Consider the following 17,097-nt stretch of genomic DNA (forward strand, 5'->3'; position numbering starts at 1 on the left):
CAAAGTTAAACTTCTGCATTTAAAATGTTACTTAAAGCTGCTATAATCCATATTTTATAATAACAAATCAAATTGACAATGTGACAAAGTGATCAACAGAGAATTATCACCTGAATCTGCAGCTCCACCTCGACTTCACGGAGCTTTATAGTTTCGGCTCATCGTTTATCTGTCGGGCTAAAACTTAACCGTTCTGGTTCACTCTCGCATCGATTTCTGTACACTAATACACTCATCAAATGGACACGAACTCCAAATAAAGAATGAAGTCTCCAAATGTCTTATTTTGTCCGACCAACAGCCCGAAACACAAAGACGATCGGTTTACAATAATGTAAAGACGAGGAAAAGCTACACTCCCACATTAGAGGGGCTGGAACCATCAAATGTTTGTCCTTTTAGCTTGAAAAGGGACATCGATAATCAAATTAGTTGCCAAATAATTGGAGTAGACGGATGATTGTCTCAGTAACTTGTGTCATGGCGCCACCGAACATCAGAGTCACCTTCTGATTCGAAGCCTTTGAGAAAAGAGGAAACAGCCACAGAAACGTTTTTACACAGAGACGGTTTTATTATCCTGAACAGATCAGCTGACACAACGTCTCGAATCTGAAGACGCTCAGAAACCGACAACCAGAGCCGACACACACACACACACACACCACATAAACCGTTAAGTGACGCAGCATTACACACATACAAGAGCCAGTGTTTAAGTTTGTCAGGGGGGAACGCTGCCGACTCCTCTGACGTCCGAGACTCAGATTAAACAGATTCAGGTAACAGTAACATCACGTCGTCGTGAATCATCTGAGCAAAAGAAAAAAAAAAAAAAAAAAAGGACTTCCACCATAACAAGCCATTTGATCTTTTTCTGTCCTAAATGTTTTTATTTTGATGTCTCGTGATCACGCCTGAATCCAGCAGTTCGACTTGAGGAGTTTCATCAGCATGTTGAAGTAAGGCGGACGGCTCTACTTGTTACAGACAGCGTCGACACACTCAGGAGATTATTCTGTGAATCACATTAAAAACAAAAGACTGAATATGAGATTAAATGGCTGCTAAAGCAGGTGCTCTGTTGCACGGTGATGAGGTTTCAGGAGTAAACAGGAGCGAACACCTCTCATACACACACACACTTCCACGCACATACATACATACACACACCAGCGGGCTGATGGGGAGTTTAGGCGCTGCTCAGTGCGTCCACACCTGGCAGGACTTTACCTGAGGACACAAAGAGAGAGCGAACACAGTCAGCTTCATCATCATCAGCACTGGAATGATCTAAGGTGTGTGTGTAAGGTTTGTTCTTCGTCGTCCTGTGAATGAACATCATGCGGTTTGGCTGTCGCTCACCCTCCAGCAGCTCCAGGCTGGCGCCGCCTCCTGTGCTCACATGGCTGACTTTGTCTTCTGTGTTCCACTTGGCGCAGCAGGTGGCGGTGTCGCCCCCGCCTGGACACAAACACACAGGATTCAACCATTTGAACAAAAATAGTCCGCCAGCGCCTACGTTTGTATTTTTGCTTGTTGTGATGTCATTTCTTCAAATACTTCATGTGCCTAAAATCTGTTGAACCAAAGCTAAAATGTTATATAAGTCTTTCTTACCGATGATTGTGATGCATCCTGATTTGGTCACCTCGACCACTTTGTCCATCAGGTTCTTTGTCCCGTTGGCAAAGTTGTCCCACTCAAACACACCCACTGGGCCGTTCCACACGATCTGCCTGGCCCTGTCCACCGCCGCCGCGTAGGCCTTAGAGCTCTCTGGTCCGCAGTCCAAACCCTGCAGAGGAGAGATTCGTGGGGAAATTATTACCAGGAACTTCCCTCACGGTGCATCAGTCTGTCACAGGTTAAAATCCTCTTCTCTCACCATCCAGCCGGCGGGGATGCCAGCAGCGACGGTCGCAGTGCCGGTGGTGGCCTTCTCATCGAACTTGTCGGCAGTGATGAAGTCGACGGGCAGCGTGATCTTGACGCCGTTCTTCTCCGCTTTGGCCATCAGGTCCTTGACGATGCCGGCCCCCTCCTCGTCAAACAGGGAGGTACCGATCTAAAGGGGGAGAGAGGAAAAAAAAAATTTACCTCTCATACACACACACACACACAGCGGAAATCCACCCAATCAGGACCTTCCATCGACTAGTTACTAGGGAAGAAACATGTTTGGGAGCTCTCTGATTGGTCATCCCTCTAATCTAGAAGGCTTTGTTCATTCAACTAAGCTACATACATACATTAAAACTAACCATCACACTTCAACTCTAAGAGGGGGGCTTCTTTTATTGATTGAATAAAAGCTGTTCACCACCTGGAGAATAAAAGGTTCAATAAAAGTTGTGTTAGCGTTAGCGAAATCTGGGGTATTGAACGTTGGCGGTGTTTAAACAGACTTGTGAAACCACTTTGTTTTGTTGGCGTCACAGCAGAGACGAGGATCACGTTCATAACCTCAACCTGACCTCTATTACAAAAGAACATATTTCCACACTTTCCTATAGCGTAAGTATGTAGACATGCAGATAGATTTGTTTTATTTGTCCACTGTTTTAAGATATCAGTCTCTTGAGATTTCTGCCTCCATCACGAGCTAAATGGAGTTTAGTTTGTGGTGCTCAGCAGCAATGTGTCTTTCTAGAAACTATTCCCAGGAACTCGCCAAAACTCTCGATAAACAAGTTTTATTGGGACTACTTTCTACTAAAGGAATAGTGGATTTCAACCCCCCCACCTACTACAGACCTACAGTTCCAAACCTTTGGGGAAGTTCCTGCTTTGGAAGTGTAATGTTACTATGGAGTCAGTTTTTATAAGCCTATTTTTGTTTGTATTTTGCCTAATTAGCACAATTAAAAGTATGCCGAATTAGCTATTACCAGTTCCTGTTTGCAATTTACCCATGACTGTACAGACAGCTATCACTGGATTACTTTAATACTGAAGAAAACTTAAAAATGTGATAATTCTCAGGTAAGTTCTGGAGGAGAGTCTTTTTTTCTATGATTTCTAAGTAGATTCATGGACATTTATTTGCGACGGACATTGTAGATAATGATATTTATGATATCCTCATGAAGCGTAAGCCACACTGAATCTAAAAATATGTGTAAAATATGTGTATCATGTGTGCATGTTCAGATTTGTGCTTATCTTTATACTTTCTAAGTGGTATTTTGTAACTTGGGTGAACCAACTCTTTAAATAAAAGCTTGTCGTTTCAAATCTTTCTGTCAGAGGTCAGACTTTGGTCATGAACGTGATTCTCAGTCAAACCAACAAAACAAAAGCAGTTTCACAGGTCTGTTTGAACACCACCAACGTTCAACAGCGAGTCCAGCAGCTCGATTACGACAGCACGTCGACTGAGTGGTGAAGACAGTGAACTTGAGAAACACCTGAAATTAAATAGTTCTGTTTTGTCAGTCATACAGGGTTCATTTTCAAATACCTTTTCACCCCGTAACAGAAAAGAAAATTGGTTTGATAGAAAGCACCACCTGTTAAAATGTGTATCTCACACTGGCTATTTAGAGGTAAATGGACTAATAATTAAAGCAGCTATAATAAATGTTTTTACCTGAAGTCCAATATTCTCTCTCTCTTTTAGCTTTTCTGGTCTCTACCTGGCTCTTTAGCTGCTAAATGCTCCACGATGTTCACCAGCTAGTCTCTAACTGTGTCTGTTTGCTGTTTGGTGCTGAACAGGCAGCGTACAGTTTGTTTTCAAGAGCTTTTTTGAGGGATCGAGGGATCAAAGTTACATTTGTATAGACAGTATGGATTGTGCGTATTTTAGACATAATGAATGACACTATTCTCGGTTGTCTTCCTCACCTCCATGTTGTTGAGGACTTTGAGGAAGGTGAAGGCCATGCCGCCGCCGATGATCATCTCATCAACCTTATCCAACATGTTGTTGATCAGCTGGATCTTATCTTTCACCTTCGCTCTGAAACACAGACAGAAGCCGAATGCGTCAGTATAGACAAGAAACACACACATATCGAGAGAGAGGACTGGAAAACACGCCAGAGTCGGACTGATATGAACATACAGTAATAAACTGGTTCATACTTAACCAGTTAAAATGTCTGACCTGGGGCAGTTCATTGAAAACTATATATTAATAGTTCATTGAAACTATATATTGATGTCTGAATGCTGCTCCTCAAACAAAACTCTCAGCACAATAGATAAGATACAATAAATAATAATAATGATAAAACAGGCATGTTGGAAATAAAACAGTGTGCTAGCGATAACGCAGGGCTGTTTTCCATCTGTCACTAATTAATTTAGTCAGTTATTAATCATACATCCATGTTCAAAACATATGTAGCCATCACCCACATCATATATCATACATACAGAACTACAGCCTTCAAACACACAATTTATCTGCCGTCTAATGAACCCTCACTGGCTGATCATTACACACTAAGAGGTCGATGTCCTCTGTTTGTGGACTGCAGGAAGGTGATTGGCTGCACGGCTCGACGTTGAGCGGGAGTGACGGTTGCACAATGCACTCAGGCTAAAACGGACTCTGACACGAGGGCCAAATCCCCACATGTGGCCACCGCCAGCTCTGTGAAACTGAGCGTCAGTTACAGCAGCTTCACCCGGTGTTTCCTCTGACGCCACAACTTGGAAACAAAATATAAACAAACATAAAAGCACCTGCAGCACAACAGAGACATACAACCACAGGAAGCAGGCCTCTGCCAGCTCACAGGGACAACACTCATAAAAAAGGTGGCAGAATTGTGTTACTTTTACTGTATTAAAAATAATTTTTCTTCACTTTGTGCTTTGGTTATAATCTCTGACCTCCTCATTACAGATATATCAATGATTTATTGTAGTTTCTGTCACTGAACATGTGTAATATCTGATAAAAACAGGAGGGTGTTAGCGAAATACTCTGTGATCACTGTAGTCCTGCTTGATGATAAACATTGGCTGTGGTTTTATGCCTGTGTGTGCGTGATCTTTATATTTTTAGATGAAACAAAACTGCCTTTCACTGTCCATTAAACTGACGCACAAGTAAAAAAAAAAAAAGTTCAGCTGATCACTGAGAGTGACCAAACAACCCTGAAATAACAAAGCAAAAGGGGAGTGTTAATAACTTTAAACAATAAAAGAAAAGTAAAGAATTGTATCCTGTGTGACCTCTCATCTCTGCCTGCTCTCTATTTGCACAGTGCAGAGCAGTGATAGTGTCTTGAAGAAAGCAGTGTACTGCGACACCACAGATTACATAATGAGCTTATAGTCTCTATTCCTGGATGGACACCTGGGTGTTTTAAAAAGAGGCTGCTGTGTAAACCGCAGGAGAAGGAGAGGACAACGCTGACAAGTGGACTTAAAATCAAATGGTACCTACAATGAAAACTGGTATTGTTTTAGCTTTTTAGCCTGAAAGAAAAAAACACTCTTGTTTTGTGCTGTAAAACCTTCCAGCCGATTTTAGGCCAAATGCAACCAGTTTTTATGTAAAACACACCATAGGAAGTTAAATATTAATGTTTTACTGGGTTTGAATGGTTCCTGTAAGGCCGCGTTCAAACCAACTTCAGCCCTGCATGAAAAAGCGCAGGATCGTTGAGCAAAGAAGCTGAACCAGGCTCAGCAAGATATCCAGCAAAAACACTACGGTGGTCAACCAAATACATGCAAGCACATATTCCTACTTTGTAACTTGAATGATGTGGTTCTACCAATAACCTCACGATCATCGCTATAGTAAAATCATGAACCTGTGCAGTGGTTTGGTGTCTTCAAGTTCAAGGATCTGTAAGTCAAACTGGACTTCCTGGATTGTATTTCATGCATTGTTTTAAGGTCTGTTTACAGTCCGAACACCCACTAATGCGTTCTAACTTGATGAATTGTTGAAATGAGCCGTTCTCACCCTCCGAGGATGGCCAGGAAGGGCTTCTGAGGTTTCTCCAGAGCCATGGCAAAGTAGTCAAGCTCCTTCTTCATCAGGAAACCAGCCGCCTTCTGAGGAAGATTCACGCCCACCATGGAGCTGGGAGAGAGGAAGAGGAGTAAGAAGAAAGGGAAGGGGAAGAAGGGATCAAGACAGTAAAAATAGATTTGTTATCATCACATCATCACAGACATCACTACTCCTGTCCTCCATTAATCAGCACTGTATCCAGAAAACCTGCATCCTGCTCACCTGTGGGCTCTGTGAGCCGTGCCGAAGGCATCGTTGACGTAAACGTCTCCCAGTTTGGACAGAGACGCCCTGAAGGAGTCAATCTGTGCCTGGGAGGCCTTGGTCTGAGAGACAAAACACAAAAAAAGACAGGAAAGAGTAAGAGAAGAAGAGAAGGATGGAGTCGGCTGTAGCTGTAATCTGTGTTTCTTCTGTCTCTTTGTGTATCGCAGTTTAACTACTGGTAAAAAAGAGCCAGATGAAAACACTTGGATGGGCATTTGATTTCTAAGCAGGGCCCGTCTTTATTTTCTTTATAAAGGCTTCAAAGTGTTCAGCATTATTAATTGTATTAATGACATTGTTGTATTATGATCCTGGTGCAAGATTCAAAGCATGCTTTCAATGTGTTTTTCTCACTAAAACAATTCATAGTGTCCTTCTATTCATGTGACAACTGTTGTAATAATATAATAATATATATATATAAATGTAATATGACTATTAACTACCTTTCGTCACACTGTTGAGCAAAGTAGTGCACAGCATTCAAAACAAGTACAGAAGATCACACAGCTGACCCTCAGTACCTGCAGCTTATTGAACTCCATCACAAGAGTGGTAAGTTAGCGGGAGGCCTGAGTGCACCAGCCCAGTTAGCCCAGTTCAATATTCACGTTGGCTCACACAGAAAACTTGCATGCAAACACAAACCCAAACTAGCTGCCACAGTGGCAACATGGTATAGAGGGCTCAAATAGGCGGCCTTTCCAGAAAAGTCCCTGAAACACACTTAATTACTACAGATTTGTGACACTGACAATCTGAATTAATGAGTGTTAATTCACACTTTAATTTGAATTCATGGTAAATTAGCAGCTGGGGGCGCTAGTTCTCCAGTCAGGTGCATTAAAAAAAAACACAGCAGAGGAAGAGGATGCAACGAGATGATGTAAAAGAGCGCCAGTCAAACTTTAAACTTTAATTCTGGAAAACGTGATGGAAATATGTAAGTTAGGTTAATTTCATGTATTAATTCAAGAGAAAGAAGGTAGCAAATGCAGCAAGAGCAATATATCTAACTGCAACTACATTGATTACAAGATGAAATGCATCTGCTTTGTGGAAATTAATCAAAGCAAAATCACAATTTTGGGAAAAAGAACATGTCTCCAGGTTTCCACCTCCACTAATTAAGTTCCATTAGGTGCATCTATACAAGTCTGTGTGACCCGTCAGTCATTGTGGATCAGGTTCCTGCTGCACTTTAACATGTGAAGGTCGTGACTCTGTGACTGGAGGGCAGAAAAAGGTCAAAAGAGCTCTTCAGTGTCGTTCAAATGTCAGACGAGTGCTGCACGCTTCATTACTGCTCCCTGCAGTTTCCCCCTTCAGCCCACAAGACAGATTATACACTTAAAAACTAGCAACTGCTGTGTTAGAAAGGATAGCATGCTTGTATTAACACTACAGTGTCTCTTTCATACTCAGACACAAGAGCAGCTTCAGTGGGAGACTCATTGCTCCCAAATGTACAACAGAGCGCCACAGGAAATCATTCCTGCCTGTGGCCATCAGACTGTTCAACTCCTCCCTCTGAGTGTCAGACACTCAGGAAGAGACAGGAAATCTGTATCTGTATCTACTTCATCTGTCATACACTACCTCACTATTTATTGTGATTGTTTAAGTGCAATACATGTATAGTGCAATACATATATAGTTATACACTACAGTGCAACACATCCATACATATATATACATTGTTACTGTATATATATATATTTTTTTACCTCACTTCACTTAAATACTGTAAATGTGTATATTTTTTATTTTCTATTTCTTATTTTTATATTTTGTACATACCTTTAGTTCTAAATTATGCTATTTTCCTACTCTGGAATGGGAGCACCGGTGCTGTACAATTTCCCCCCGGGGATCAATAAAGTATTTCTGATTCTGATTCTGATTCTGATACTCAGCTCTGTCACTGAGAAATGTTTGTATGATGAACTAAAAATAAAAAGGTCTCTGTCTGATAGTACAGTGTGGTACAGCAGTGCAGTAGAAACCAAAACCACACAGGCCGCATACCAACCAGGCCTCTCAGGACAGGAAAAGCAACACGTCCAGCCAGGATGACCCGCTGACCTTCAGGATAAATGTCAGCAGGTCAAAGCTGCCGATCCACCTCAGGTCTCACATTCATACAATGTCTGAGGACAGTCCTGAGCCTGGGTCTGAAGTTATACCAGACCATCTGCATCTCAGCATAATGAATGAGAAAGACTCATTATGGTCAGCACTCAGATGTCAAGTCCCGTCCTTGTTGCCTCCACATGGCAAGAAATCGGAGATGGTTGATTAAAGCGGCTATATGTAAGAATTCATTAGCAGGTGCAGAGCCGCATCACATTAAAGTACAAGTCTGGTAAAGGGGGAGATTTGCTTTGTGGAATTGTTGAAAAAAGTACAGTACGAGATATGGACACTACATATCTTATGTCATATTTTACAAATAAGAATAAACCGTTAAGTAAACACGGTGCACTACAGTAGGCTGCAAATAAAATAGGATTTTCGTCTCTGCACCAGTCCTGACCGTGACATCATCAGACGGTGACGCAGCTGTTTCAGAGGGACGCTGCAGCTGGTGTGACTGTGCGTTTTTTTCTCCAGGTGACCCAGCAGTGCGACAGTCTGTCTGACAGCCAACTACAGTCGACACATTTCACAACAGCCCAAAACAATTGAAAAACTGAACCAATGACATAAAAGTAAACTCATTTTTATGCTTTGTATTGTAGAGGAGCTTTTTGGCCTTCCAATTTGTTAATACGTAATACTTGCATCTCTGATCTTCCATTTTAATTAGAGGGCTATATGTTGACGCATCCCAAACCACACTAATATAATGCTTTATTGGAAATGATATCCACCAGGTCTCTTGGAAAACATTACATCGAATAGAAAAGGTCTTCACTATGAACAGATGGAAACTTTTACAAGGTTTTGATCCCAAAGCTATAATGTTTTGTCAATCATAAGTCGTCTGTCATTACGTGTCGAGCCTAACTCAGTGCCCCGTCAATCTCTTCTTCTTCTTTGATCTCTACGCTCACTGGAGGAGAGGAGGAGCTGATTCATTGGAATGTATCCTTTAACTTTTCATCGGGGAAACCATCCGAATGACACAAAAAAAAGCACCCAAAACCATTTTACCTGCCGACTCAGATACAAAGAGAAAAACGCCCAACCTGGCAACACTGAGCACCAACTACCTCATGTCAAACAACTATCTCCACACAATTGGTTGACTGAGAGCCCGAGCTGATATAAACAACAGTGTTACTAAATCAAGTGAAAAATCCGATCCAAGGCCGACTGGAAACCTAATCCCGCCAAACATCAACACCTGTGCCCTCAAACCAGAACAGGCGGCCCGAGTCACCTTGTTTCCGGAGGCGTCTTTGCCCTTTCCCTCCTCGGCGACGTGGAAGCGGAGGTTCTCCAGCAGGATGACGGATCCGGCCGCTGGGTCAGCGCAGGCAGCTTCCACCTCCGCACCCACACAGTCCTTCAGGAAGGCGACGTCCCTGCAGAGTCACAGAGGACCAGTGAGGACGTGTGGGCACTGATTTTAATAATAGATTTCCTTTTAATCAAACATAATTTCTGATACAATTTACCATTTGCTGCTGAATGTATCACGTGATTTCTACACTTAAATAAAATAAACCGGTTACTCAGTTCAACTAACCTCCCCAGCAGAGTCTTCAGCTCGGCGGCGACAGGCTCCAGGGAGTATTTCTCAGGCATGGGGTTTCCATCAGGGCGGCCCAGATGGCTCATCAGCACGACTGATTTGGCCCCTTTGTCCAGGCAGTGTTGGATGCTGGGAACGGCCGCCTTGACCCTGAAAAATCAACAAATCACAAAAGTTCAGCAACTCCATCCTTCCACCTTTCATCCAAATGAATTAAAGAACATGATGTTTACCTCTGGTTGTTTGTGATCTGCTTGTCCTTCATTGGAACATTGAAATCAACCCTGAAAGAGAAGAAACGCAATTAAGAGAGAGAAATGGACTAATGAGATGTTCACTGCATTACAATGTTTTTATGGTTTTGTGATGTCCCATATTTCCCTTTTCTACAACCCATGATTGATGTTCTTCAGCTGTGAATTAAACATGTCGTCTAACACCATCAGCCACACCAATGTATACTTTCTGCATCCGTGCGGACCTTATATACACTGACAAATATGTGTGTGTATGTACGCGTCCATTTTGGGACAATATCCGCCCTTTCACTCTCTTACACTTTATGATCATGACGTAATGTTCAGATCTCAGAAAACCTCAATATGATTAAATATTTGTTTCATGGTTTGCTTAACACAATACACAAGGTAACAAAAAAAAACCCATTTTGACTAATCCAAAACTGTATGGTTAGCAGTCCATGTTCATGTTGAACATGTACTTTAAGCAAAAATATACATCCATATGGCATAATCCAAAGACAAGGAAGAAACCTTTTTTACTGGGAGAAATGGGTCAAGGAAGGAGTTTTTAAACTGGGAAATCTGCACAAAAATAAGATGCATTTAAGTTTAGAGTTTCTGTTTATTTCTGAGAGAGTGCATCCACTGTACGCATTCAATTTGCGTCAGTATCCACCCCTTCAAACTACCTGCTTTGTTGCTCCAATGCATTCTGGTACCTGAATGATTATTGGGCATCAGTACAAAAGTCATTCAACACAGACATATTCAGAGACGTCATTTAACTGAAGGCTTTTATCCAAAATGCTTTTTCACTGGCAGCTTTAGCGCCTTCGCGTTTCTCTGCCCACTGAGCTGGTTGCACGTTCAACCATGCAGCAATGCTCATGAGGACATGCTGCATCCCTCGTACACCGGGCAGTTACATAACCACCTCCCTCCTCTCTCTGTCTGAGGATGCATTGAGACACATGATCAGTCTGCACGCGCACACACACACACACACACACACACACACACACACACACACACACACACACACACACACACACACACACACAAACTTCACCCACTGCCATTGTCTTAACCTAAAACCAAACAGTCAGCGATTCAGCGGCTCAACAGCTCCGCACACAGACAATGCTCAATCATCAGCTGCAGCTGCTGTAGTTTTCCACTCTTATATAGCTCCATCTGTTCTGTGAGGGCTCATCTGCATAATATCATTGAGGGTTTCGCTGCATCGTTTAAACAAACACACACTGAACTCAAACTTCAACCACAAAGAACAATAAAGAGGTATCAACGTTTGTTGGTTAGTTAGAACTCACAATGTCAACTTCATTAACTAAAGTAACTAAACAGCATTTTTATTAGTAGCAAAGTGGTAGGCTTTAAAACATTATCTTTCTCTTCTTCTTCGCAGAAGAAACAATGCACTTAGTGATGCTTCAGTGAGTTATATGGTAAGAAGCAGAGTGAGCATGTGTGATGCCTCTCCAGGAGGTCAGTTCCTGGCCTCTGCTGGATTTGGCTGCTGAACAGATTCCTGTCAGGCACTGCAGCAACGTCCCGCCTTCCCTGTTTTTCTGGACCAGCAGCTCACACAACTGCTTCCTTGCACTCTGTAGATAGCTTGAAGCTCATAAACACATACACAGCGTGCTGTGACAGGCCCTGTGCGTGATATGAGGTAACTTATTTTACTTGTTTCATTGCAGCACACTGTTGGTCTACACAGAGACTAACATCGAGTGAACTTGACCTTTTAACACTGAGCAGTGTGAGCTGGGGGCTGCCGCCACCGGTGAACTCTGTCCTATGCTGCCTGTCGTTGCATCACCAAGCTGAGCAAACCAAATGGCCCTCTGACATTTCCTGCTGAGAGGGTGTCGGTTTCAAGTGCACGTCCATCGTCGATGGTTTGTAGAAATATCCAGCAAGTAAATGCCAAAAATGACTTTATTATAATAAAGCAACATTGCTGCATTTAAGTTTAAAGGCACATTTTTATTATTAAAAAAACTATTTCAGGTGCTGTTCAGCCAGGCTGCATGACATCCCTTCAGCTAAAGAGATTGTACTTGAATAGACAGGGATTAAAACCTATGTGGACTGCACTGCCTTTGAGCAAGCCACCAAATGAGCTTGTTGCCTTAAGTCAACTAAATCAGTCGATTAATCGATTCCTCTTTTGAAGAATAACCAATCATTACATGTTAAAGTAGTTCACAAAGTAAGAATGCCAAAGATTTGATGATTACGGTGAGAGCTGAAAAGAATTGGTTGGTTAATAGAAGATTAATCTGCAACTATTTTGATAATCGATTCATCGTTTAGGTCCAGCTTCTTCAATGTGAGAATTTTCTACTTTTCTCTGTTTTATATCATTTTAAACTAAATATCTTTGGTGTTTGGACTGTTGGTCTGAGAAAACGAGCAATAAGAAGATGTCAAATTGGACTTGGGGAACTCATGACAGGCGTTTATCAATATTTTCTGACGTTTTATAAACTAAATGAGTAATCGATTAATCGTAAAAATAATCAACTGATTAATCGATAATGCAAATAACTGTTACAACATGTGATGTTTCCTAAATTTCTCTATTTCCTATTTTAGCTGTTGCTCAGACTACTTGAACACATCATTTTGGGCTCAGATAGATTGAGCATTTGTCAATACTTTGAAGGTTTTAGCGACAAACAGATTACATAATTGACATATCAATGCAAAAAGGATACCTGAATGACTACTTAACTTCCTTAGATTATCAACGCAGTGTGTCACAAATGTATTAAATGTTACCGCAACATGAAACGTTGGATTATTGCTGTGATGTTTCTGTATTTTAAATTAAGGGATTGACTCATTGACTTCATCTCGGATGCAGTCGGTTGCATCCATACAGCATCTCTTCACGGGCACGTAACATGGATGGAAAACGTGACAACAAGTTAACTTCCTGTCCTCTGCCCAACGGTCTGAAGTGACTCACACACCGTTAAGATCACTTTTGTATCACCACTGTGGGAGCACCCAGCAGTTTGTTACCACAGGAAGGATATTTTGCGGACCCGAACATCTCCAAAATGTCAGTCAGGGTTAGCTAGCTATCGTCAATTTCCGATTAGCCGCGTTAGCTAAGCGATAAATGCTTACCTCATAACGACCCGCTTCCCCTTGACGTCCACCTTGTCCAGGGTGAGTTTGTTAGACAGAGACATGTTGCTTCTTTTTCTGGGTCTTTCCTGCACCTTCCTTGCCGGGTCTCCTCCGCTTCCTTCGGCTGGTTAGCTACCGAATGACAGCAATGACCTTAGCGCAGCGCGGAGGAACAGCAGTGAGGCGGGACGGAGCACGCCCCCCCTGCTGCTGATTGGCTACAGCGGAAGGAAAGCCTTGCATTCGATTGGATCTAGTAGCTGTTTGTTCTCTGACGTAAACATCTTGCCCTCCTGATGACTTCCTCAGCTCAACTTTGATGTGGAAATAAACTAACATTTACCCAGTAATATAGGCCTACTTAAATACAATTTTGAGGTACTTGACTTGAGTATTTCTATTTTCTGCTACTTTATATGTCTACCTCACTTACCCCTTTCAACGTATCCCCTATGCCAAAACAACCAGACACAAGAACAGTTCTTTTTCACAGGTCATCACTAACACTTAAATCAGTCAGTGTCAATAACCATGTAGTACCAACACATCCACATACATAATAGCCCCGTCTATTCTTTACCTTTAGTTGTCCAGCTTTGTTGTCCTTGTTTTTAGCTGTTATGTCTATTACTGTCATTGAGAGCAATGAAAAAAGCCAGACAAATTCCTTGTATATATACACATACTTCACCAAAAATCTGAGTCTGATTCACTGAAATCCAGAGGCAAATATTATACTCCACTACCTTTATTTGATAACTTTAGTTACTAGTTACTCTCCAGATTCAGATTAAGAATACAAAAGATTTGAATACCTCTTCCACTCCTGAAATATGGGAAAGATAGAAGGGGGTAGAAGGTAGGCAGGTTGTTTTGTGGTGTTTTTATGCTCTCTAGCCACAAGTTTCACAAAATAAAGTGAAGAAATAATGATCAGTAGAATCACACTTAATTTATTTGGACAAAGTAACATGTTGGAATAAACACAGGCATTCACTGTCTGAACACGCAGACAGTGACTATTCATCTGTACAACCAGAACGTTTATTATTCGGTGGGATGCAGGTCCATTATGGCGGCTCTTCACTCCTCAGCCCCTCTCCACTCTTTGGGCATGACCTTCCCAACTGGTGACATATTCCAGGTGATGCCAGTCTGAGTCAGCACCTGCACAAAGACAAGAAACTAGTTTTTCCAAGAGCAATGCCACACTTTATGTACCTGCTTTCTTTACACAATTAAAGACCCTTTAAAACCTTGTTATTGCAAAGAAATTCAACCTTAAATCCAACTTCACATCAAAGTTAAGCCAAAGACTTGGCTTCTCAGACTTGTCTCACATGTCAGTAAACCTGCTCATTTCGCCCTCCAGTGGTTTGAGGATGTGTTCAGGGACAATTGTCCTAACAAACATCATTTGGTAAATAATGCCAGTTGTGTGATGGTGCTACAGAATGAGGAACAAAAAAAAATATATATATAATCGCACACTCAGCTCACACAATATGTTTGTCAAGGTACGATAAAGACCACTTTTGGTTAAAGAGCTGAGTCTGAGTTGAGCCTTTCTGCACTCATACTACTGGCCTCAGTATGTTAGGATATCTGACACAGCACTGTGTATGTTGTATATTCTTGTACTTTCTTTGATTGTAACTTATCCATACTAGGTTCAAAGGCAAATTCTTTTCAGGTAGGGCCACTGGTGGGGAATTTTGTGGTTGATAAAGCTTGTTTTATTTCAAGCTCTATTTCAAGTTCTGCACTTGTGATGCTCTGTGTACCACAATTTGAGAGCAAGAAGTCTTTTCAAGTCATTCTCATAAATTAATGTGACGTGGTTTAACAGGGCAGCATTACTTACGTATGCCCAAACAGCCGTGCAGAAGACTGTTCCACCGATCAACAGACCATTGCCGTACTTGGCATGGAAGTTGTTGGGGGCGGTGGATCCATGCCTCACCTGCCTTGCGGCCTGACCTGGATGACAACAAAACAAAGTCTTTAAAAGGTAATGACTGGCATTTATGTACTGCACTATTCCAATATTATCTAATGCTTCTATGAAACAGAATATAAGTACACACATAAAATAGGCACAATTCAGGGTGCAGTTCCAGAAACAAATCATTTAGTAATATAATATTAATAAAAAGCGCAATAATGTCCTGTGGAATATACATTCAGTTCAGTTGCACAGGAAATCATAATGTGGGCACAGGATGGCCTTGTATGACCTCTTTCACACTGAGCCACCTATTGTAAATGTAATGAAGACGTTTCGGGACTGGATTAACATGTGATCTGTGAAGCCACCAGAATTTGTGGTTTGATATGAACTGTCAAATTGATGTCTGTGCGAGTCATTGCATTGATTTTCACAAGCAACATTTCCAATCAGGGCACTGAAATGTCCTATTATTATTGGTCATATCTTGAAATTGTGAATGGTGACACTCACGTGTTGTCTGAACACACTACAAGGTCCAAATCCTTTCAAATGGTTTCAAAAATAGTTAGCCAGATGAAAAGACGTTCCTTATTTGCCCTTCCTTTACCACACAGTCCAATTTTATGAACCTCATCTAGACAGTTTTGTGTAAACTACTATTTTCAATTACTAATGCATTTTTCTCGAAAAGGAAATAAACAAATTACAATTGAGTTAGTTCATTTAAATCGTAAGATACAGGTCAGTATGTCGGACAATGCCAGCTAACAATATATGAAAACTAAGCAGATAAAAAAGGCTACTTCTCAAAACTAAAGAACAAGCTAGTTAACTTACGGAAACTCATTCAAGGTATTTAATTATGTACAGTGTTTTATGACATATCACGATTCTTGCAGGAGGTGCTCATGTTAGCTGGTTAGCAATGGGCTGTTGACGTTAGCACGGTGACCGCGGTCACCTACCAAAGATAGGCCGGTCAAACTTGCAGTCGACTGATGTTAAACTGTCGCCTTGCCTAAATACATACAGACAACATTCACTTCTGTGAAAAATCAGTTTTCTTACCGGTGATGTTGGCTGCAGCTTTAGCAAACCGGTACATGTTGTCTAGCCTGGTGCCTTCAGATACCCTTGAAGAACGGAAGTGTGATATGGCCGCCGCACGTAGACACAGCGGAAGTTACGATTGCAAGGGTGCGCATGCGCCGACATTAACTGAACGCCAAAGTGTGAAAATGGAAGTGAAATACACTTTCAGACATTAGATAAATGAAACACATATACAAAGCAGTTACCAGTTATTTCTCTTACAAACACAATAATCTGTATAACTACAGAATGGACTTATAGTCACAGTGTCAATAGTTAATAAAAATGCAACTGTCAGCATGCTTTGGTACCGTGTCAGGATGGCCGAGTGGTCTAAGGCGCCAGACTCAAGGATAAGCTCCTTCCGCAGTAACGGGACTTCTGGTCTCCGAATGGAGGCGTGGGTTCGAATCCCACTTCTGACACATCTTTTGAATGCTCTCCATTTGTATTAAAAACCAGCAATTCAAATTTATTAGTCATCCAAATACTAATCCACGGGCTAAATGCACGGAATATTCCTACTGCTTTAAGCGGGCCTAATTGCTTTAAGTGCAATTTTTGTGCATACAAAAGGTGTTATTGTACGTAACGTTACTTCTCATGATTTTTAAGGATTTCCTTTGTATAATTATAGCTTATAAAATTATAATATAAAACTACTGTAAATAACGTAACAAATATCATCACTTAATTA

At 41.5% G+C, this 17,097-nt stretch overlaps 2 protein-coding genes and 1 non-coding gene across 4 annotated transcripts; 1 reads left to right on the forward strand and 2 right to left on the reverse strand.

The window, feature by feature from the left end:
• Positions 1-553: 553 nt before the first annotated feature.
• pgk1 (phosphoglycerate kinase 1) lies at positions 554-13,521 on the reverse strand. Of its 2 annotated transcripts, XM_070917290.1 has the most exons (12): positions 13,355-13,521; positions 10,184-10,234; positions 9,945-10,100; positions 9,636-9,780; positions 6,206-6,309; positions 5,933-6,052; positions 3,850-3,964; positions 1,889-2,068; positions 1,621-1,798; positions 1,366-1,464; positions 1,174-1,233; positions 554-1,018 (listed from the first exon to the last, which is right to left on the reverse strand). In XM_070917290.1, exons 1-11 carry the CDS (start codon positions 13,417-13,419, stop codon positions 1,193-1,195), a joined length of 1,254 nt encoding a protein of 417 aa, XP_070773391.1. In that variant the 5' UTR covers positions 13,420-13,521; the 3' UTR covers positions 554-1,018; positions 1,174-1,192. The 2 variants fall into 2 exon arrangements, with proteins under 2 accessions (XP_070773391.1, XP_070773390.1); XM_070917289.1 differs by having other exon boundaries at positions 554-1,233.
• A 773-nt stretch (positions 13,522-14,294) lies between these two features.
• Positions 14,295-16,474, reverse strand: cox7b (cytochrome c oxidase subunit 7B). The gene is made up of 3 exons (XM_070917750.1): positions 16,377-16,474; positions 15,222-15,337; positions 14,295-14,524 (listed from the first exon to the last, which is right to left on the reverse strand). Exons 1-3 carry the CDS (start codon positions 16,411-16,413, stop codon positions 14,441-14,443), a joined length of 237 nt encoding a protein of 78 aa, XP_070773851.1. The 5' UTR covers positions 16,414-16,474; the 3' UTR covers positions 14,295-14,440.
• A 240-nt stretch (positions 16,475-16,714) lies between these two features.
• trnal-caa (transfer RNA leucine (anticodon CAA)) lies at positions 16,715-16,825 on the forward strand. The gene is made up of 2 exons: positions 16,715-16,752; positions 16,780-16,825. It is a non-coding gene; the product is annotated as a tRNA-Leu (tRNA).
• Positions 16,826-17,097: the final 272 nt, after the last annotated feature.

The sequence above is a fragment of the Enoplosus armatus genome, chromosome 13 (genome assembly GCF_043641665.1).
Source record: "Enoplosus armatus isolate fEnoArm2 chromosome 13, fEnoArm2.hap1, whole genome shotgun sequence".
Taxonomy (NCBI): domain Eukaryota; kingdom Metazoa; phylum Chordata; class Actinopteri; order Centrarchiformes; family Enoplosidae; genus Enoplosus; species Enoplosus armatus.

Bases quoted from the DNA above. Each gene is read 5' to 3' on its own strand.
- pgk1 (XM_070917290.1), bottom strand. From the start codon at position 13,419: ATGTCTCTGTCTAACAAACTCACCCTGGACAAGGTGGACGTCAAGGGG. The intron at 6,310-9,635 runs GTGACTCGGGCC...TTTGTCTCTCAG, and splicing joins AAGACGCCTCCGGAAACAAG to ACCAAGGCCTCCCAGGCACA. The intron at 6,053-6,205 runs GTGAGCAGGATG...CCTCTCTCCCAG, and splicing joins ACGGCTCACAGAGCCCACAG to CTCCATGGTGGGCGTGAATC.
- cox7b (XM_070917750.1), bottom strand. From the start codon at position 16,413: ATGTACCGGTTTGCTAAAGCTGCAGCCAACATCACCG. The intron at 15,338-16,376 runs GTAAGAAAACTG...GTTGTCATCCAG, and splicing joins AGCTGCAGCCAACATCACCG to GTCAGGCCGCAAGGCAGGTG. The intron at 14,525-15,221 runs GTAAGTAATGCT...GTCTTTGTGCAG, and splicing joins GCACGGCTGTTTGGGCATAC to GTGCTGACTCAGACTGGCAT.